Source organism: Chenopodium quinoa, unplaced genomic scaffold, assembly GCF_001683475.1.
Source record: "Chenopodium quinoa cultivar QQ74 unplaced genomic scaffold, ASM168347v1, whole genome shotgun sequence".
NCBI lineage: Eukaryota > Viridiplantae > Streptophyta > Magnoliopsida > Caryophyllales > Amaranthaceae > Chenopodium > Chenopodium quinoa.
This window is the reverse complement of record NW_018743175.1, coordinates 6,265,380-6,287,160: the sequence shown is the minus strand read 5'-3', so window position 1 is coordinate 6,287,160 and position 21,781 is coordinate 6,265,380. Positions and strand designations below refer to the sequence as shown.

Below are 21,781 nucleotides of genomic sequence, written 5' to 3'. Positions count from 1 at the left end.
AAGGAAATAACTAACTACTCCACTACTTCCCACTTACTAACAACTTGCAACAAATATCTAACAAATTTCCAATTATTACATAACTATGAGTTATTAATTGAATTAGTTCATTTAACTAATTCCAACCATATCACTTAGCAATCCAGAATTCCAGAGGGTCATATCTCCAGTGTTGGTGGGACGAAAACCCATATCAGGTAAGCTTAAGATAGTGATAATATATTACTCCGTATTTCATTTTTTGTATTTCGCCATTTAAATTTCTGTTTTTTGGAGCTTGATTATTTGGGTAAGTTTATGTCTCAATTTATATATGCAGTGGCATGTCTTAAACTTGGAATTGGTTGTCGAAAATGAAGATAATAAGAATACTTGATAGTATATGAGTGCTGTATATTGGGTATCTTGTAACTGATAGTAGTGAAGCTTAGAAGTTTTGATCGATTTTACAGATGCATAAGGTGCGGGGTTGAGATAAGCTCTTGAAAGCTTCATGTTTTGGAAGATGTCGGGCATTGTGATCATCGTGCAATTTGCTATATGAGTGTATTATGCCATAGGTGGTAATTTTTCTAGAACAAAAATATTTCATTCCACTATAAATTTTGTTTCGATTTGCTATGACTCAAATACCACCTTCTGCCCCAAAAGATGGGGTCGATCACTCTGATGGTGGCGGCTCACCGCTCAATAAAGCTGAAAACTCTCACGAAGAGAGAGAAAAAAAGGTGAGAGTAATTGTTTTCAAGATTTATTGATTAATTTTTTTTAGGGAAGTCGGTCACAATTTTTTATAGGGTTCCATATTTATTTCTACTCCGTTCTAACCCTTACCAACTTTTAATCAATGGGTTATGTCAAGAATTTGAGTCGAAGAGCCAAGGATGTCGAAATTTCCGTGCCAATTGTTTATGGAACCATTGCGTTTTGGCTTGGTCGGAAGGCAACTGAGTGAGTTTGCATATTTTGATTTCACTTATTGCCCACCTGGTGTTTGATAGCATGTCTAAGTGAATTTTTATTTACTTACTTGTTTTTTCTAAAAAAAATTTAGGTCTCAATCACATAAATGGACAGTCTATGTTCGTGGGGCAACAAATGAGGATTTGAGTGTTGTAGTTAAGCGTGTTGTTTTTCAACTCCACCCCAGTTTCAATAACCCTATCAGAGTTGTTGATTCTCCACCTTTTGAATTGTCTGAATGCGGTTGGGGTGAATTTGAGATTGCCATTTCACTCTACTTCCACAGTGATGCATGTGACAGGAAATTGGACGTGTGAGTAAATTCTCTCTGTTTTCTTTGTGCTTTTACTCAAGGGTGGATCTCATTAGGTATTTAACTTCTCAACAGATTCCACCATCTAAAGCTATATCCTCTAGAACAGAGTGGTCCACAGTCTACCAAGAAGCCTGTTGTTGTGGAATCATATGATGAAGTTGTTTTTCCTGATCCTTCCGAGCTCTTTCTTGGTCGCGTGCAGAATCACCCTGCTGTTGTTGTTCCTCGGTTTCCTGCAGGTTTAGAGCTACCACCCTCCGGTATGATGTGATTCTTCTTTCATTTTATTTATTCATTTATTTTCATTGAAAGACTTTTTGTGAGCTTGATTAGCTCTTTAATTGATGTTGTAGCTCTGACTGAAGAAAACAGTGATCGGAGAGGGAGCACTAAAGATCACCCTCTAGGCCATTGGTTTATGAATTTTTCAGAGGCAGATGAACTTCTCAAACTTGCCGCAGCTCGTCAACAGGTAACTGCAGTCATCTGGTTTCTATATTAATCTATTTGGCATTTTCGTAGTTTCTAAAGTTTATTTTATTGCAAGATTGGTATTGTTCAGTGTGATAAACTCTAAATTAGTGCTTGGTTTAAGACTTTTACAGTTTCTGATGTGTGTGGCGATTTCTTGATTTGCACCCATATAGTAGGTTTTTTCTTGCTTGTTATACAGAACTCCATGCACTTGTATGGTAAGAGGTGGACTCTGAATCATATTGTTGTTGTTGGTTTTTGAGTTGACCTTTCTCAATTTTTTGTCTTCAAGCTTGGAATGGTTAGAATAAGTTCTGGTAATGTCCAAACATTAGTTTATCATATTTTCTGCAAGGATAGGACTGACAGTGGGAGCCTAGGGAGGTGTTTTCCTCCCCTTCATTTGCATCAGCACAAAGGTGCTTTAGCATATTTTAATATTCTTGGTACTTTAGGCAATAGTTGGCTATAGTTTATAATACTTTGAGATCTTATATTTGTACTTAGGAAATGTTGGTTATATTTGCATCCGTAGTGGCACAAAAAGTCTGCAAACCTACGTCCCATTCTGTTTCCTATCTGGTAGATTATCTTGGATTCTTTTTTAAGGTATAAACTAATAATTTAATTACTTTGTATCATAGCTGTCTACTTACTAATTACAGATTTAATGCAATTGAATTCAAGCTGTTTGAACAATAGAATGTTAGTTTATATAATGCCATTGCATATTAGTGTAGAAGTATAAGCTATTTACAGGCTGACTTGTGATATAAAAATTGTGACATGTGATATAAGAATTGTAATTAGGACTTTGTACTATTGTAAGGCACGACTTGTGAATTTGTGATAGTGGATTTGGGAATTTGTAATTGCACATGTCCTGAATTTGATTTTATTATGTGCTTGAAGATTTTGAGCCAATAAGACCTGCCACTGGCTTGAATATCTTTCTCCGCTGTATGTATCTCTTTGGTTGGCCTTTTCCCTCAAGTGAACCAAATGAAGATGGTGAATTTAACATTATTTTTCCCGAGGTTAAGGCACATAATCTAACCCTTTGCCCAATATCACAAGTTAAATAATGAACTATTTAAATGTACCCATGCAGAACTGCATTCCTGCCTGAGTGAGTGCCAGTATTAGGATGTATCTTATAGAAGTCACTCGGTTGTCTTGGTAATTACGGATGACTTTGAGTTACTTGGTCAATTATTACTATGATGATGATATACTATGAACCAAAGTAAACAATGTCCCCCATGCATAACTTTTATGTTGGATATGTCTGACATTTAGAATGTATGCCACCTTGTTTTCGCAATTGCAAAGAGGCTGCTTTGATTAGATTCTATGGGAAATGCATTGTCTATGATGCTAAACTACCAAGAACATGGTATACACATGCATAGAAATTCTTTATGCAACTGCAGATATATTGTGATCCAATGTAAAACTATGTCCCCGTGCATAACTGCTACTTTGGACATGTCTGACATTAAATTGTATGCCAATTTGTTTTTGCAACTGCAAGGAGGCTGTCTTAGACTTTATGGAAAGAGAACATGGTATACACATGCATAAAAAAACTTTATGCAACTGCATGAGTGATTTGATTCCAAAACTTTAACCAATGAAACCACTTTTGCATAGTCATAGTAGATCGAGATATTCAGTAGAAACCACTAAAACTCTTGAAGACTTCAATACTTACGACAACTAGGTTTTAGACACTTGATCTGTTTGTAATATATGTTTGTGTATTTTTCTGTATGTTTCTCTATTGGCTATATTACATAATACTCGATATTTATATTTGTCGTTCATAATGTGCATTGTTTTATGCTCATCCATAGAAAAAATAATGTGCTCACTATGTTATTACTTGTACATGCTCATTGGAAACTACGTTTTGTCAAACTTGTGTGATGTAACCACTTACGTTGAAGAAGCTATACTTTATGGAGTATTTATCACGCTTCAAACCTTCTGATTAACAACTAATAGTAATTTTTTTTTTTTTCCAAAATATTTTGACACCTTGTAATAGGTACAGGCTCATATTGTTAAGCTAAGAAGACAAATGAGTATGGTGGAAGGCTCTTCTGGGACTGTGGATCCTGCCTCGGCCTTTTAAATGTATTTTCTGACTAAGAAGAAATAGCTCCTGTGCCAGCTTTCTTAGCTTGGATTGCTGATGCATGTGGTGAAATTTACAATTAAGACTTCATAGTTTAACATGAACTCTTCTTTTCTTGTAAATAAGTTTGGAGTAAATTGTATTTGACACAGCTTTAGGTCTTCAATTGTTTATGGATATGTTATGTGCTACATTACGTCCTTTTCCTCATAATTTTAAGGACATTGATCCAAGTTACAAAAATTACGAAGTACATATTAATTTTTTTATATGGATGAGCATAAAACAATGCACATTACAAGCAAGTCGTTCCAGTCTTGTTTTGATTGTTGGTGGATGATGTCGTCAGTTCATTACAGTAATTTAATCAATTTTTTTTTTAATTAAAATAATTTAATCGATTAAACTTTAAATTCTAAAACCTTCTAATCTTTATAAAGATTGGAACTAAAAAAATTTCACTTCTAGTGTGAACTATATGATTGATATATCGTCGATGGTGTTACCTAAAGGAATGACATGCTATTATTTACAATTCTGATTTCGTCTTTTCAAATGTCCCGTGAGTGGCAATTATTATGAACTCTTAGAGCCCATAATGAATTTGTGCTTTTGGGTGAACAATGACACTATACATCATCATCGATCCTACGTCCAAGTAACACCGATCTGAGGTGACTTAAATTGTTTTGAATTCCTTGCAATAGTAGTAACTAGAACGTGTCTGTGCTAAAGCATGGAATTTATATTTAAATAATTTGAATAATTTGGTTTCTTACAAAAATAAATGTAATAGGAAGTTTTGATCCTCTTTCTAAAAAACAAATAAATCAATTAAAAAAATTGTAATAGGTAGTTATTTGGAGGTTATTACCAAAAAAAAAAAAAAAAAAATTTAAAAAGTGCATTAAATTAAGGGTAATCTTATATGCTGCATATAAGCATTTAATATACTTCCTTTTGTAGTATTAAGTTGGAAATTTATCAACAATTTACGAGTAAATCGGTGTAATAAATGTTTATTTATTATCCATTCTTTCCACTTTTAGCTTCTTATATGCAACTCTTAGGGGTTTAGGGCTGCATATATTTTTTTCCTTAAATTAATGGATTGGAGTTTAGGAGTGTTGTGGTGTGAAGTTAGAAAGAGAAAAAAAAAAAAAAAAAAACTTGTTAAATTATTATATAGATTAGTGAGGGGTTTATATATTTAAGAAAAAATAATATGGTTGCCTTTATACATCATTAGGAGTGATTTAAATATTTAAAAACCCTAAACCCTTACTCAAAAAAAAAAAAATTTAAAAACTAGATTTAAGCCCGTGCGATGCACGGGTTTTTATTAATAGTTAAATTAAACATTTAATAATTTTCAATAGTAATAACAAAATATTAATACATAATATTACTATTTTTTTTTAATTTTATACAATTAAGGTTAACACATATATAAACACGGTATATTTTGTAAATTGTTTGTTTAAACAACAATACAAACCAATTCTCGAAGAAAAATAGAAAGAAAATAATATATGTGAAACTATATGTATTTATTTAACCAACTTTTTTTTAAATTGTGAACACGGTGAAAATATAATCTTCCAGGCTTCCATTATTTTTTGTAAATCAATCGTTGATCGTGTCAGTTGATAAGTTGCATGATTAAACCCGTCCTCTTGCAAAATTAATATCCTTGCAAAATTAACACTTATGATTGAAGTGGCTTATTAATTATGATCATCGTTCATCGCGTAGGACACTAGATGAGTTTATATATATAGGATTTAAAAAATACTGAATTTAAAGTAGTGATAAAGTTTATTGTTAGATATGATAAATTTTGTTTACGTATAACTTAATCTTTTAGATCAATAAATGATAAATGATGAACAATTTTATTTTATTTTTGCTAGAAAAAGAAAAAAGATACTCCCTCCGCCCGGGATTATCTGCAACAAAGGACATGTTTGCGGACTCCTAGGCAAAACTTTTAGGGGAGTTTTGGTGGGTTTAATTAAGGTTGAAAATGGAAGGAAAAGGAGTGGTTTCACTTAATTTTGTTTTGAGTGGGTTTTAGTTAGTGGGTAGTAGGTGGTGGAGGGGACCACTAACCAAAAAAGTGGGTAATAGTGGGTAATTAATAGTTAAATATTACCAAAAAAGGAAAGAAAAAATTTTGTTGCAAATAATAGAGAGCACCCATTTTAGGTAAATGTTGCAGATAATTGCGGGCGGAGGGAGTATATTTTTTAATTTAAATGATTTTTTTTTTCTTATTTTTTGTATCTAATCCAAAACTGATATATTTTTTTTGAAAGAAAACTGATTTTTTTTTTAATTAAAAGTGATTTCATTTTTTTTTTATTAATATTTTTATAAAATATTTTATTATAACCACTTGTCATATTTTCACTATTTTTTTTATCAAATCCAATTTTGTTTTTTTTTAAATATCAATTAATTGTGAATTTCATTTTTTAAGTTTAATAGTATTTTTTTTATATACGAAATAAAATAAATTCTTTCTTTTCTCTTAGATAAAATTTTCAATTTTAAAAGATGTTATTTTATTTTTATAATAAATTAAAACCTTTAATTTTAATCTTACGTGGCACTTTTAAATAATAATCCTACGTGGCATAATCCTACTCGTGACGCTCTAAAAATATTAATCCTACATGACACTCTAATAATTTATAAAAAATTAAAATCCTAGGTGACTCTCAAAATCTTGGGAAAAAACATTTCTTTATGTATATACTAGTTTTGTGTCCAGGCGATGCCCAGATGGTTGATAAAATTTTAGGATAACATTTTTACTTGAATGTTAATAAATACGGTCATATAATCCATTATGATAATGTAGGATATTTAGACATACGATATCATATGGCTTATATTTATATAATAGTGTACTTTTTGTAGTTTTGTTTGTAAATAGATATCTATATTTTATTATTGACTTGAAATTACTTATATTGAGCTTAAATTATTTCCACTGAACTTAAAGTATTTTTATGAAACTAAAATTATTTTTACATATTAAAACTTTTTTTTACTGATTCTCTATTATTTTTTTAAAATAAATTAAATAACAACGCATTTTGTACGCGACTAGCCATACCATCCGGACAAAGTAACTCGTATAAAACTGACCGAGTAACCCTTGTAATACTAACTAAGTAACCTTTAACACTAACTAAGTAACCCCTATCTATAACACTAATTGAGTAACCACTATAACATTGATCAAGTAACCCCTATAGCACTCACAAAGTAACTCTTATAATAGTTGGTAACACGATTTGACCAGCTACATATAAAAGTTTGTGATTAAATATGTTATAAATGGATCTTACTTTAAAGACCTTTTTAAAAAGAATTTGATGATGGAAATAGAATTGAGTTATACGATATTTATAAAAAGTTGTGATTAGTTTTATATATATGAAATATTAGAATTCTATCAATAATAAAACACTGTACAACATTTTTACCTTAAAAAAATCTATTCAAATTTCGCTTAATTAGCATCATATGTGCCACAATAATACTTATTTGTCGCCTACGTGACTCGGCACTTGGCGAAAAACTGAAATGCCAAGTGTCGATGTCTCGTGGCCTGGTTGTGAGACCGGCCTTATTTATTAGTGGTATGATATTAAATTTGAAAAAAAAAACCATTTTATCATAAAAAAGATAGGTGATTATTATTCATATTAGATAAGGGTTTTTTTTTTTTCCTTCTTCTTCTTCTTCTCGTTTGGATGATTATTGTTTATTAATCATAAAATAGAGAACAAACCTTTCAAAAAAAAAAAAATAGAGACCAAAAATCAACTTTAGATAGTTACCAAATCTTTTTATTTGCATTTATTTATCATTGAATATCTTTATTTTTGTAATTGAAAAATTTATGAAATTTTCAAATTTGAAAAGTGCATTTTTAATGTTTAGGTCAAATCTAAAAATTAAATCAGAACAAATCAAATCAGGTAAACTGAATATTATTTGCACTTGTCTGACAATATTTGTATACGCCTACCTTATTTAAAAGTTTGTGATAAAGTCAGCAATATGAAACATGAAAACTGTCGTTACATTATTGAATCTCGCCTTGACATATTTCCCTCCTATCCACCTTTAACCGTTCACTATAGTACATTTCAAATGAACCTAACAAAATGGAACTGTACAAGGTGCCCCAACTCATTTTTGCCATGTAGTATGTCCATCTAACGACTACAACATCCTACCTCTAATTAGTAATTAGTACAATAATAAGATTAACAATTTTCTGACATATTTGCAGGAGGCAAAGAGTGAAGAAAAAGGAAGTTTTTGTATCTAGAACTTGAAGCTCCACTTCGCTGGGCTTCAATAGCTTTGGCCTTGATAATTTCTAATTGTGTTTTTCATACTAATCATAAAATGCAAAACTAGATATTTACAGCACCCCAGTTCAAAGTTCAACCTCCTGGAGGTCATTTCCAGAATTGTCTCTATCCATGTGCAGATTACCCAGCAACTGATCACCAGGCATAAACGAAAGTGGGGAAGATTTAATCTCACTTGTTGAAGGTGGAGTGTATGTATCATTTTGAACTGCACTCCATGAAGCTGTACGACGAGATTGAGTTGCAAGAGAGCTTATCCCACTGTCCATTGCACCCTTGCTAGGTAAGGCATCGACACTAGAGAACCTCTGCATTGTTCCAATGGGTGAAGGTGCTAGGTTTTGGAAAGGATCACTAGAAGAATTTTCTCCACTTCCAGAAATTTCATTTCCGCTTCCAGATTCAGTGCCTGAAGTCTGTTCATTTGTCGGTGCAGCCAGGGGAATGAAGAACTTGGTGCCAGTGAGATTAGTAGGTTTAGCTGACGGTACAGATGGTGCCTGGAACAGATTTGTAGAGGCCCCGCCACCCTTGTTGAAGGTATCCACGTACCTAAACAGAGAGAAATTCACTACTGAGAAAAATATATACAAACTTCACTTTTAGAAAGATTAACACATTATAGAGAATAACCACAAATCCCCCCCCCCACCCCCCCCAAAAAAAAAAAAAAAAAAAAAAAAAAAAAAAAGAGGCGCAGAAAAGAGCTCACAAAACTGCTGTTTGCAGCAGCCAAGTGGAGGTAGATGTCATTCAAGCTATAAAATTTACTCATGTAATCTATACGAACAAGGGGAGAGCTTCTTTCCCTTAAAATCTTCCAGTTCACCAGAAACACTGAGGGTGGAGGAGGGATAAAGTTTGTCAAAAATATGATTTGATAATGCAACCAGAGCACAGGGTAACTGAATCAGACCTGAGCTGAAGATCACAACTCCAGCAATATATTCCAACCACTGCATAAGTCTAACAGAGATGAAGGATCTCAAAAGAGGACTAAAATCAAGAGATAGCTAATACATACATACCTTGATCGTACACCCATCCGACCGCGTGCTGAAAATTGATTTGAGCTAGGCATAGATGGTATAGCAGGGCTGCTTTCATGGGTTGAACTACTAGATCCTGGATCACCATTAATGGCATGCATTCCATCATTCAAAGCATTCTTCAAATTATAGTCTGACCTTCCATTTTGGAAGGCAGCAGTCGGTGGTGGTGGCAGAGCAGATTCTTCAGGAGTTGGTTCAGCACCTTCCTCCACCCATCTCTTTAGCTTTTCGTCGTAATAGAATTTATTTGTGTCCCCCAACTTAGCCTTTCATAAAATAAGCATAACCAATCAGTAAGATACAGATGTTTCATATATTCCGTACAGGTACGGAAGAAATCTAAACATAAATATAGATGGTCTTACCTGGTGGCCTTGAAGAGGCTTTAAGACCAATCCAACAGTCTTTTGCAAGATCTGAGCACCAAAGTTCAAACGACCAAAGCGAGATGTTCCTGCTGAACCAGATTGTTTTACCACTGTACTGGAAGAAGTTGCTTCATTTGAAGAATCAACCTGATCCTATTTCATATCAAATTTGAAAGATAAAAGTTAACAACTACCGGGTTTGTGTGTGTGTGTGTGTGTGTGTGTGTGTGTGTGTTAAGGGATTGGGAAGTACAATATAAGTACACAAGAGCATGTGACTATACCGGCTTAGTTTTACCAATATCTGGCTCAGAAACGCTTCTACTTTGCAATGTCATTTTACTTTCATCTACTGCCCACTGGCTTATGGGCTCCATGGATGCTGATGGAGTCAGTGACGACAGACCCATGGTTGACTGACTGCTCGTTACATTCATGGATGCTAATGGTGTCAGTGATGAGACACCCATGATTGATTGACTACCAGTCACCTTAGGGCCCAGTGTCTGAAATTGATTTTCACTGCCTTGATAACTACTTTGTGTTGTTAAAGACGAAGGACCAGGTGGCGGAAGTCCTCCAACAACACGATGAGCTGTATTATCAATAAAGTTCAGCAATTTACCCACTATCTTTGCTGGAGCTAAGTTACCTGAATATCCACTCTGAAAAGGTTACCCAAAAAAACAAAAAAACAAAAAAGTTAGAGAAATTGCACCACAACTCCTTAGCAAAAGAAAAGTTGAGGTCAAACCTGCTGGTGAGTCCTAATCCTCTCTTCAAGAGATGACAACAACTGTTTCAATGTATCTGCCTCCGGTGACCGTCCAATTTTCAGAGATTTGTAAACAGCTTGACAGTATCTGAATTATGCCATCATCTTAAAAAAAAAAAAAAAATCAAAGGAAAAATGTCTTTAACAATTAAACTAAAAGGCTCATATACATACTTTAATGAATCCGAAATCCTTCCAACCTCAGCCAGCATGTGCGCATATATAAGTTTGTATGGCTGCAGTTGAAGCAGGACAAACTGAGAATTCCCAAGAACCTTTGCATATTCATAAAGCTCTGTCATCTGCAGTAACAAGCAAAAACCAAACATAATCTTCAAGACCATTTCTATTACTACATATTTTAATCCAACAGAAAATAAAAAAATTAAATTGGGAGGCATAGATTTATATGATGGATAGTGAAAGGATGGTGCATAAATAAAATAAAAACTAAAAATAAAACAGCCTAGATTATCAAGTGCAGAGAGCTACTATAAGCAAACTATTCCAACAAGTTCGAAGCACAACTCCAGAACCTCAAGAAAAGGCAACAGAGACGAGAAGAATCCAGGAAGCTCACTTGCAACCTCAAGAAACTATTCCAAGTAGTTCAAAGCACATCTCCACAACCTCAAGAAACCCAACAAAGAAGCCAACTTAGACGAGACACGAGAGAACTCATACAACCGCCACCATCCAGCAGCGATCCAAAGACAATAGTTTTCAAGATTTAAAAAACAAAATCACTTATCTAGAGCTCAACATCTTAAGTAGGGGAGGAGTTAGAATCCAACCTCCTTAAGGACTTTCCTTTTAAATTTCTAGGCCACTGAGTAATTATAATGTCATTGTCAATCGGAAACACAAGGAAAATATTGCATCTCCAAAAGAAAACTCTTTAGAGAATCATGAGTAGTGAGAATCAAAGCTTCTTACCCAGCTTTACTTTGATACAAGTGTTGTGTTGTTGCACAAATATAGAAATCGTGTTGTAACTCATCCTAACGCATACAATTCCGAAAAATCCCTCTCTTGATTTCCTGGTTGTCAGTCTCACTTGTGCCTGCTTCCTGCCTGCACAAGCGCCTGATCAACCGTATCCCCTTCCTTTTGTTGCCAATAGGAAAAAATGTCCCTTTATAAGATAACACCTTTGCTTGTACGCTTCATTTGCTCAAGCCTCTTCCACTCAAGGGCTTGCACCCTTGCCAACCTCTAAGCATAAGTGCACTGAACGATCCAGTGTCAAAACACTCGGACCTTTCTCATGGCATGCCAACAAATCAATATTTTCATAGGTGTGCGCTGGTAGGTAAGGAATGTAGAATGAGATCAGAGAAGGTTTAAACTTTAAAGAGGAGCTAGTTTCCCAACAAAAGCTTCCTGGCCTAGGATCAAAAGCACTTGACTCGGGTAATAAGTCAAATCAATGGGAAAAAAAGGGGAGGGAGGTAGGAGGTGGGGGGGGGTGTAGATGAGCCACAAGGCCCGCAATCAGAGAATAAAAAAAAAAAAAAAAAATCAAATTCCAGCGACCCATCCTGCACCAACGATGGGTATAGACATGGCATGTCAATTAATCTACAATTTCATGGGTGTGCACTTGTGGGTATGTAGAATACATCTTTTAGACAGAAACTGAGATGTGGGGATGATATCAGGCATAGGTTGACAAAAAGATGAAAACAAGGAGCTGGGTTTCCCAACAAAAAGCTTCCTTCCTGCCCTATGATTGATAGTAGAAAACTCAAGTACATGACCTTGTTGAGTGTAGAACATCTGATAGTACAATTTTTATGGCCTGAATGCTTAAATAAATCTAGATCCATCCCCACTTGGCTTCTTTCTTGTTTGGCAAGTGGGATTGGACAGGAAATCTTTGGGCATAGCTAAAGAAGCAAATTAAACCCTGTCACTATTGTTCATTCCTTACCCCAAAGCCACAGGCCAATAGGCCATACAGTAGTGAACTAGTGACGAGCACTGTCAGCAAGATCTGGCAGTTGAACAAATTCAGAGAAAAGCCATATAAAAGTATGTTTATAGCTGAGGTGATTCGATACCAAGTTCCAACATTGCTTGATAATGACTTAAAATGAGAGCGTAAACAAAACTCAAAACAAACTTCCAGTTGATTTCAGAGTACAATAGTTTTCACTTAGTTCACTCAAGATAATACATATTTTGGCAGCAATCCATTACTCCAAAACAAAGCTTTGGAAGAGTTGGAGATCAACACTTCCCATGAACACTACAATCATGTAAAATCAACCCAACATCAAGCAAGGATCTTAAGTCAATGAGTAGAAATATGAATAATGTTTATGCCAGATAATATTAGACCCAAGTTCTTGTCCCCTCCATGAATAGTAGCCTCAACCCAAGACCCGACATAAGAAGAAAAAAAAAACGAATAGAAGGAATCTATACGTTGATCATTGATGGTCAGGGAGAAAATCATAAGATAGTAACTTAGATAACAGTTTTTCAACTAGTTAAACTAGTGCGCACAAAATGTGATAAACTATTGAGTGCAGACAGACACACGATACAATTTAAAATAATAAAAAATACAAAGGACTATTTTATCCCCGATTTGTATAGCATATAAGGCATAAATAAATGCGGAGTTCTCTAGCTAGTGGAAACATCACAATAAAAGTCTAACTGCATGCATAAAAAAGCTGAAGTAACTTGTAAAGGAAATACAAGAAACTAAAATAACACCTGAATTGCCTCAGGACTAGCATACGTCCTTGGGAAGTTCCAGTGGTCTGCACCAATGAGACACAATCTTGCACTATCTGAATACAATTCAAATCCAGCCTCTGCAACCAAGTAGCAGATATGTGCAGCAATAACCTATACAATTGGACTCATATAAGATGAAGCTGAAAAATCTTATAACTTTTCTACAGCTGTAGACTAATGGATGGAAATGGCAATATTGAAGTTGCAAACAAAGAACATAAACAAAACCTAACAGCCAACAGCTGCCCAGAATAAAGTGGAAAACATACATCATGTTTTTCCTTCAGTAGACAATCTCCAAGATGGATAATCACAAGATGATCATTCTCAGTTCTATTTGCAGTTATTACAGCCAAATTCTCCTCCCAGTTCTCCAGCATGCTAAAACCTGCATTCTGCTTAGCATACTGAAATTTGAGAGTGACACCAACGTTTAATAAAAGATATTGTAAACACCTCAAGTAAGCATCACCAAAGCTAAATCAAACATTTATGGGACATTCAACATAATTTCCCAGTACTATTGACAGTTCTTACAATTCAATTCTCTTAGGTAGGCAAAAATTATCAAAATATACATTATACTCCCGTTGCCAATGCCACCAAATAATCTTCATGTTATCTTTTAAAGAAATCCATAAAAAAAAAATAAAATAAAAAAAAAAAAAAAAAAACTTTCTTTACTTAAAATTGTAAATTATTCAACCCATGTGAGAAGAACCCCTCTACTAACACTCTTTCACATTTTAATCCTAACCCCACTAAAAATTTAAAATGCATGTCCTAACATAAGTTACGTGACAGGAAGATTATTTGAGGCCGAAGGGACTATATGGTAAAGATTCAGACAAAGTGAAAGCAAGATATCAAATCCAATAAACTTCTTCCAAGGAAGCCTCTTCGCTCTCCCTCCTCCAAACCCATGGAAGCCCCTTCTCGTCCTCCCATAATTCCATCCCCTTCCACAACTCCCCTCCTCACCATCCTATCTTGGCAACCCCCTCCTCATAGACCCCCTTTCCCCTGTATGTATAACAGTACAAGTATTGCCCTTAAGTTGAAGCAACCCAGAAACCTTGCTGTTTGCACGAAAAGTTATCTAATTTTCTCAATTGATAATATTTTTGTGGAAATTGATGTGCCTTTGGCGATGGACAATAATCATATCAAATAATTTAGACATCAATGTAATAATTGTCTTGATATATAAGTAGTAGATTAATAATGTTTGTAAACTTGGCTAAATTAATGTTGGATGATAGGACTACTGAATTTTTCAACAAAAAATACAACATATAATTACTTTACCTATTTTACTCTAGCTAGAATTAATTATTTTCTATAATACTCACAACTTCACAAGTACCTATCATCTAGAAATGCTTTTAGACTTCTAGTTGGCAGCTTATGGAATCTATTGAATTACATAATCTGGAACCGCTCTAAACAGTTTGAAATTCATCTCTTATTAGAGACTAGGGCTTTTTGTTGTAGGCCAGTAAGAGGTGTGATCAGGAGAAGACTTGAAGGGGTATTTTACAGGAATCAGGAACTGAACAATTCAAAGTTTCAAACCTCCAAGTTTGAAGGGTTGGGTATGATACAGGTGAGACAGGTGTGTGAAAGAAAGGCCAAGGTATATACAATGGTGGGGAGGGGGTTCCATGAAAGGATATGGGATTGGGAAGGAAGAAGAGGCTGCCATGGAAGTTAGGGGGAGGGGGAGAGGAAGAAAAGGGCGGCCATAGGATTTAATTAATTTTACGAATTAGGGGTTTATTTTCTATGTATAGTAGGATTCTTCGTTAGCTTATTCAAGAAATTATAGTGCCTATGTAAAGGGCCTTATGATTTTATTAATTTGTGTTCTTTGTTAGATTATTTAAGAAATTATAGTGCCTATGTAAAGGGCCTTATGATTTTATTAATTTGTTTATGATTGAGATCAATAAAATGTAAAGTTTGTGATAAACCTTGTGCAATTAAGTGAGTTGATTTTCGCCAATTCTAGCGTTTCTAGTTTGGTAAACTATCTAGTCCGTTTGATCAAAATGTTTAGTTTAGGTTCATTCGACTCTAGAATACTACCTAGCTTTTCTGAAGTCTGTTTGACGTAACAAAATCATATAAAAAATAAATAGCGGGTTGGATAGTGCAACTAGACATCAGTCCTAACCCCTTACTGAACCTCTTAACTACCCTGAACTAATGATGTCAATTCTTTCTAACAATTTATTGATATGTAAAATTCAATTATTTTTCTCAGTGTAATGAAGCAATAACAAGAGAAGTTACGTACCTGCCCAGACTGTGGCAACATATTTACTGCTTCATACACATCATTAGAAGGCATCGTGCTATTACAGAAAACCTCTTCAGGTTTTCTTGCTATCAAAAGGCACAAAGTTCTCAAAGGTGAGCCAACCACTAGCTGGCTAACTGCCATTTTCTTCACGGTATCAGCATAAAGCTGCAAATTATACCAATAATCAACTAATTAAATTCATTAAACAAAGTAGCCAGGGAGCCTAGACTGATCTAATAAGAGAAGATGAGAAGTTACAAGTACAAACCTGATCCCCAAGTTCTCGGGCAAGAATTAGAGCAAATCCCCAGAGGTGACCGTCTTGAGCTTGTTGCAAAGCCTCCATCTTTCTACCAGATATCAGAAGGTTTTGTACCTCAGTAGCAGTTGTCTAAAATAGCAAGTATCCATTTCAGTCTTTCACAGAAGTAATAATACTGGTTAAAACATGAAAGAAATACAGGGAGGCCCAGTATACCTGAATTTGTGCTTCAGAAGGCAAGGTCATCAAACACTTAGAAATTGCATTATAATCATTAAGCTGGCCATCACTCCTCTTGGAAGATGCAAAGAGTTTGGCAACGGCTGATTCTGGAAGGTCATTTTCCTAACATATATGGAAGAAACCGCTTTTATTCCTAAATATTTCTGAGTTCTGACGAATTGAACGGCAAGTAATATGACCGATGAGGAACCCATGCTTCATTTATTCTCAATTCCCACCAACCACCCCCTCCCCCCCCCCCCCCCCCCCCCACCCCCCTACACACACACGCACACACAGAGAAAAATTAACACTCGAATATCAGAAAATAGTGCCATATAAAAGCCAATTAAGAATTCACTCAAATTACAAGCTTTGCTTCTGAACCTGAACATCTAATTTGTAAGTAAGAGCATTAAACCTTGAAGCACTTGTTTCTACGTGGAAAACACTCCTCACAACATACAAAATTACTAAGGTGAATTCTTCACTCTTTTTAGTTTCCTGTCCCCATGCTAATGCACTCTCATGTACTATTTTACAATAACATTCTCCGGCAAAGTTGTTCAGTTTCCAATAAAAGAAACCTTGTAACCTCAACTCTCGATTCCCCCGCATCAAAAACTATCTCCTTTTATCCCTCCAAAATATCCTGATTATTGCACCAGCAACAAGTCTCACAAATAGCCATCATAAATTGGCTCAAACTCACAAGATTAAATAATCATGCGTATGAATTATCTCAAAAAAAAAGGGCAAAAAGTGCAGATTCGGACATAATGCTGACTTCCCATACCAAAACAAAACCTCAATAATGAAAATATTTCTAAAAACTATATAAATGCTTTTAATTTGAAAAGACAACCTAAACTTAAAACTATCCCAGTTAAATTTTCCAAACAAAAAAATGCAAAAGAAAAAAATTAGGTATGGGATTTGTCGCCCAATAATACGAAACTTAATCCTGAACTAAAACAAGCAATCCCTTCTCCATTTCTTTCAGCGTGCAAAAGGGCCAAGCAGTACCTCCCAAATACCAAACTGAGAGAACTTACAACTGACGGCCAAAAAATGTAAACATATTAATGGTTACCAAAATAGAAATCTATCATTTTGCTTAATGTCGTTCACATGCAGTTCAAAAGTTGTGGATTGCCTAAAGGAAAATGCTATAAGCACAATCAAAGGGGGGAGAAAGCCACTGGGTAGTTCACAGTGAATGCCAGGAAAGAAGCAAAAAAACTCGTATTATGAAAACTCTTCAAAATGAGAAGGGGGAAGAGGGGGGAGGGGGGAGGGGGGAAGGGTGAGTGGGAGTGGGAGCTATTAACAGTTCATAATCAATAGCAGATGCAACAAAGGTAAAAAGATTCCAACACTATAGATCAGCCACCTCAGGATTCAAAAACATATATACCTTCAGCCCAGTATCCCCGCCAAAGGATCGAAGTTTTCCATAGTGTTGACAAGCAATTTTTAGCAATGAAAGAAGCAATTTCGAACCTTGACGTTTACCATAATTCATTTCCAGAGATTCGCAGTTTGATATCTTGTCATCAATCCATTTATTCATATCTTTGCTTCCCACATTACCACCAATTAAAGGACCAGGAAAGGATTGATGATACAAAGAATGGAAGTAGCTATAAGCACTTGTCTCAGAGCAAGACGGACCCTTGCTCAAACTCACAACTTCCATCAAATTGAGTACAGATAAGAAGCATCCATCACTATCCTGCAAAAGGGGGAATGGAAAATTAAATATGATAAAATATGGGGCACACTGACGAAATCACCAAATGAGGTCCAAATCTAAGATGAGAGCTACATTAACTTGACATAATAAAGCATAAATGAGAGAATATACCTTGCTTCCAAGTGCTGAAAACCCACCAGTGTTATTATCTTTCATAACTACAAGCTTCCCCCCAAACCCAAAAGTAACTAAAGCATGAGGAGGTCGACCTGCAGATGACCTTCCCTCACTTGGTGAACAAGAGACATGGTGAGCATTAGAAAATAAGGGTTGGGGAACAGCAGCTGCATGTTGACTGCTGTAATGACCAGTTGGGTATTGACTTGGCTGCTCATTTTGCAGAGCTTGTTGAGCATGATTAAACAGCTGAAAATTATTCTCAGCAGAAAAATTGTTCAAGCCACCAGCCCAATTTGAATTATCATTACTCTGAGTTGTTTGCTTGTATGTTTCCAAAGCTCCTGTGGAACCAGAGGGAATCTCTTGGCACAATTGATTGTTACCATAGCTATTGTTATCATTGAATCTTTGCCACGACGGAACCACACTAAAATTGGTAGTAGGCCCGTTCACACTCCCAAACTGAGCACCCTGTTGGTCATGGTCTATAATGGATGTAGCAACAAAATTTTCCAGGCCTTCACCTCTGGGACCTTGTAGCCCATCATTGTTAATGCCCTGACTACTAGTACTACTAGCATGAGAATAACCTGCTGAGGAGAGGAATCCATTTTGAACCTGTGGATTCCTAGTCTGATCCGTTGCATGATAAACTTCCAAAGAAAACCATTGTTGAGCTATTGTATCATAATACCAGCCAGGGTACTGAGAATCAAAAATCATATGTGCTGGATACAGATGTTCCTCATAATGTTGCAGAATGGAATTGTGTCCGGATAAATTTTCAGTTATACTTAATTGACTTATAGTTCCCACGGCAGATTGAGCTGTTTGTTGTGCATTAAAATTTTGGGATGACTGGACATTAGAAGTTTCCGATAGGCTGTCTCCATTTGCACCAAAGGTTCCTTGTATACTTCCAGCAGTGATATCAAAGCTTTCCTGCCCATTTAAAACTCCATCACTACCATGCAACTGATACCATTGTGCAGTGTTTGAATCATATTTCCATCCAGGGTAAAGACTTTCCCAATACTCGATGCTATATGTATCTCCCCCATTTGGAGGTTTTTCAGTAAAAGCCCCAGTTGAACCTTGATACTCAGCCTGACTAAACAAACTCTCTGTAACTGCATTTTTCCTTGCCTCATTTCCAGGCACAGCTTTAGCTTCGGTATGGAAATTCCCCAGTTCCCCCCCTCCTAAGTCAGCAAGGAATTCGTCATAAAATCCAACACCACCACTACCGTGCATAGCTGAATCAGTAAAAGCACTCCATTGGACCTCCTTAACACCACTTTTAGGTGAGCAACTAATCTCTCTCATCAACCCTGACTGAACCTCAGAAGACATATCCCCGTCACCTGTTACAGGCCCATTGTCCAAAACAGGCGAATCTGATGATACTAACGAAGAATTAGCCTCCCCATCAACAACCTGTTCTCCCCTTGCTTCAAGACTCTGTATCCCCAGATTATCACAGTTCCCCTCCACCTTAACCGTTTCCGCGCCACTATTTCCACGACTTATCTCGCCTGTACTTAAATTAGCAAACTCTTTCAATTCATCAGACTCATTCCCGTCCAATAAATCGGAAGCATGAACCAATCCAGTGGTTTTCGAGCTAACATCGTCATCATCATCATCATTTACTAGCTTATCAAAGAAATCCTCATCCGTCTGATCCTCCAACTCAAATGGAGGATTTGACGCCATTAAATCAAAAATAAATACCTAACAAATCACTCTATAACAACCACCCCAATTCTACAAACCCTAAAACTCTACAAAATTCCCGCTCTCAACTGGAATTCTAGAAAATTAAGATCCGAAGTCATATAGAAGCAAATCAAAAATCAAATTCAAACACAATAATAGAACAAGGCCCCAAATACAAGGCTTTCGCAAATCACTCTCCTCTTGTTCCTCTCCTATATAATTAAAAATAAATAAAGATAAAATAAAATTGCACATATAAAGCTAAAAAATAAAAGCAAACTGAGTTGGTTGTAGCAGCACAGAAGTCAACAGAGGAAGCAAATTATTAAGTTTGAACTTACAGATCAAACTTTCATAAACGTAGGTGATATTTGATCGCGTCAGATGAGGAGGAAAATAAACTGATAGAGAGAGGGGGAAGACAGTACTCCGTAGTCCGTAGTAGTTATTGTCTTCGACGCAGAGGTATGACCGTATGAATTTCCTTCCCCCACGACTCCAACCAACCCCACACCAAAGGCCACCTTTTTTTTTCTTTTTTCTTTTTTTTTTTATTAAATGACAATATCATACATAAATTTTAAAAAACTCCTTAAAATGGCATTTTAAGTCACATCTAATTAAAAAATTATTGATTTATATACGAAATTGTCACTTAATAAACAGTTTTTATTGTTTATCTGATTTGATTGGTTGTTTCATCTCGTTTGTTCCTTATAGAAAAAATTAACAAAAATAATCCCAACTATTGACCGCTTTTTCATTTTAATCTCAACTACAATTTAACTTAGAGGCTGTTTGGTTGGGGGTATTGAAGAAAGGGAAAGGGAATCAACTACCTTAAATCCCTTTGATGATGTTTGTTACACACAATTAATCATTCCCTTTACCCCTCCTATTACCCCATTTCCCTCTACTTTGATTCCCACCCCCCTTTTAGTGAATCACTCTTTCCCCCAAATCCCTCTTCACCCAACTGCCATGACCACCTTGTAACTACCTTTGACCAACATTGAAAACACCACCCAACAACCAGAACCACCACCAAGAACCATATAGTTGCCGCCTATCCGCCATCACCATTGTTTAACCGCCACCAGAACCACTGCCCAACAACCATAGCCGCCGCCTTAGTTGCCATCACAATTGTTTAACCGTCATCAAAACCACCGCCCAACCGTCGACACCACCACCATCAACCGACCCAAACTTCACCAACATAACCGACCTCCCAAATCGCCCTAAGCCCACACGAAAAAACCCACTCTTCTTGAAAACCACCCCACCGAAACCACCCTAAATCCACCCTCCCTGTAAACAATTGCACCAAAATGGACCTAAACCCACCTGTGTGAAACACCTCACTCAATTCGACACAGCCATTACCCATATCTCCAAAACCTCTAGATCCACCACAAAAACCACCCAAAAACCCTATATTTCTCCATAAACACCCCAAGTTACCCACAAACATCTAAAAAATAATCCTTAATACCTTATGAACAATCAAACAACTAGATCTAATAAATTAAAAAAATGAGAGAGAAGAGGACATTAACGGCGGTAGAGGGGAGGGAACTAGCGGCGGCAAGGGCAGGCGATAGGGGAGACAGTGGCAGGTCGTGAGGAGGGCAGTGGCTAAAGTGGTGGTGGTGGTGGTAGGTGAACGGTAGATTTAAGGGGTAGTGGTGGTTGTAGAAGGAGGAGAGTAGTGGTGGTGCAAATGTGATTCCCTTTGTTTATGTAAAACAAACAACATTACAAAAATGAGGGATTAGCTTTCCTTTCCCTTTGTTGATTCTATTCTGTTTACCTTGTGCGAATCAAACGGCCCCTTACAGTAATCCCAACTATTAGGTATTCCATCTCAAAATACTCTCATTTACCTATTACCTCTCCTACCGGGTTTTTTTTCATTCTTTTCTTTTTACTCTTAACTTTCACCTTTATTTATGTCCCTACCATACCATCTACTGAAGAAGGCTAACACTTTTCCTTTTCTCTATCCTCTCCAAATCTCCAATCCACAATATCTCCATAACACCTTTTTCTCCATTGAATTTCTGGTTTTTTTTTAATTACATTTCAAAATTAAACAAATAATTTAAGAAGTAATCACTTTCACAATTTTGGTTGGGTTGCCTGTGAATTATTCCTAGCC

General features: G+C 35.8%; 2 protein-coding genes across 6 annotated transcripts; one reads left to right on the top strand and one right to left on the bottom strand.

Annotated features, from left to right (window-relative positions):
- On the top strand, nucleotides 1-4,164 carry LOC110732787 (transcription initiation factor TFIID subunit 14b-like). 2 transcript variants are annotated; one of them, XM_021912792.1, is made up of 7 exons: nucleotides 1-197; nucleotides 453-726; nucleotides 860-951; nucleotides 1,055-1,276; nucleotides 1,352-1,539; nucleotides 1,633-1,751; nucleotides 3,804-4,164. In XM_021912792.1, exons 2-7 carry the CDS (start codon nucleotides 652-654, stop codon nucleotides 3,888-3,890), a joined length of 783 nt encoding a protein of 260 aa, XP_021768484.1. In that variant the 5' UTR covers nucleotides 1-197; nucleotides 453-651; the 3' UTR covers nucleotides 3,891-4,164. The 2 variants fall into 2 exon arrangements, with proteins under 2 accessions (XP_021768484.1, XP_021768483.1); XM_021912791.1 differs by having other exon boundaries at nucleotides 2-197; nucleotides 453-728; nucleotides 863-951.
- Nucleotides 4,165-7,884: 3,720 nt separating this feature from the next.
- Nucleotides 7,885-20,165, bottom strand: LOC110732785 (protein transport protein SEC16A homolog). Of its 4 annotated transcripts, none has more exons than XM_021912790.1 (14): nucleotides 18,398-20,157; nucleotides 17,893-18,340; nucleotides 17,443-17,760; nucleotides 16,020-16,148; nucleotides 15,810-15,932; nucleotides 15,536-15,706; nucleotides 13,506-13,643; nucleotides 13,213-13,347; nucleotides 10,660-10,787; nucleotides 10,465-10,573; nucleotides 9,995-10,375; nucleotides 9,708-9,863; nucleotides 9,319-9,608; nucleotides 7,885-8,842 (listed from the first exon to the last, which is right to left on the bottom strand). In XM_021912790.1, the coding sequence occupies exons 1-14, from the start codon at nucleotides 19,615-19,617 to the stop codon at nucleotides 8,356-8,358; spliced, it is 4,233 nt and encodes a 1,410-aa protein (XP_021768482.1). In that variant the 5' UTR covers nucleotides 19,618-20,157; the 3' UTR covers nucleotides 7,885-8,355. The 4 variants fall into 4 exon arrangements, 3 of the variants coding, with proteins under 3 accessions (XP_021768482.1, XP_021768480.1, XP_021768481.1); XR_002513518.1 differs by adding an exon at nucleotides 9,003-9,127 and having other exon boundaries at nucleotides 8,736-8,842; nucleotides 17,893-20,165; XM_021912788.1 differs by having other exon boundaries at nucleotides 17,893-20,157.
- Nucleotides 20,166-21,781: the final 1,616 nt, after the last annotated feature.

What these genes read in the sequence shown, in the direction of transcription:
- LOC110732787 (XM_021912791.1), top strand. Translation starts at nt 621, where the DNA reads ATGACTCAAATACCACCTTCTGCCCCAAAAGATGGGGTCGATCACTCT. An exon ending in ACGAAGAGAGAGAAAAAAAG is followed by an intron (nt 729 to 862) that starts GTGAGAGTAATT and finishes GGTTATGTCAAG; the next exon opens with AATTTGAGTCGAAGAGCCAA. An exon ending in TGTGACAGGAAATTGGACGT is followed by an intron (nt 1,277 to 1,351) that starts GTGAGTAAATTC and finishes ACTTCTCAACAG; the next exon opens with ATTCCACCATCTAAAGCTAT.
- LOC110732785 (XM_021912788.1), bottom strand. Translation starts at nt 19,617, where the DNA reads ATGGCGTCAAATCCTCCATTTGAGTTGGAGGATCAGACGGATGAGGAT. An exon ending in AGGATTTCGGATTCATTAAA is followed by an intron (nt 10,574 to 10,659) that starts GTATGTATATGA and finishes GGCATAATTCAG; the next exon opens with ATACTGTCAAGCTGTTTACA. An exon ending in GGATTAGGACTCACCAGCAG is followed by an intron (nt 10,376 to 10,464) that starts GTTTGACCTCAA and finishes TAACCTTTTCAG; the next exon opens with AGTGGATATTCAGGTAACTT.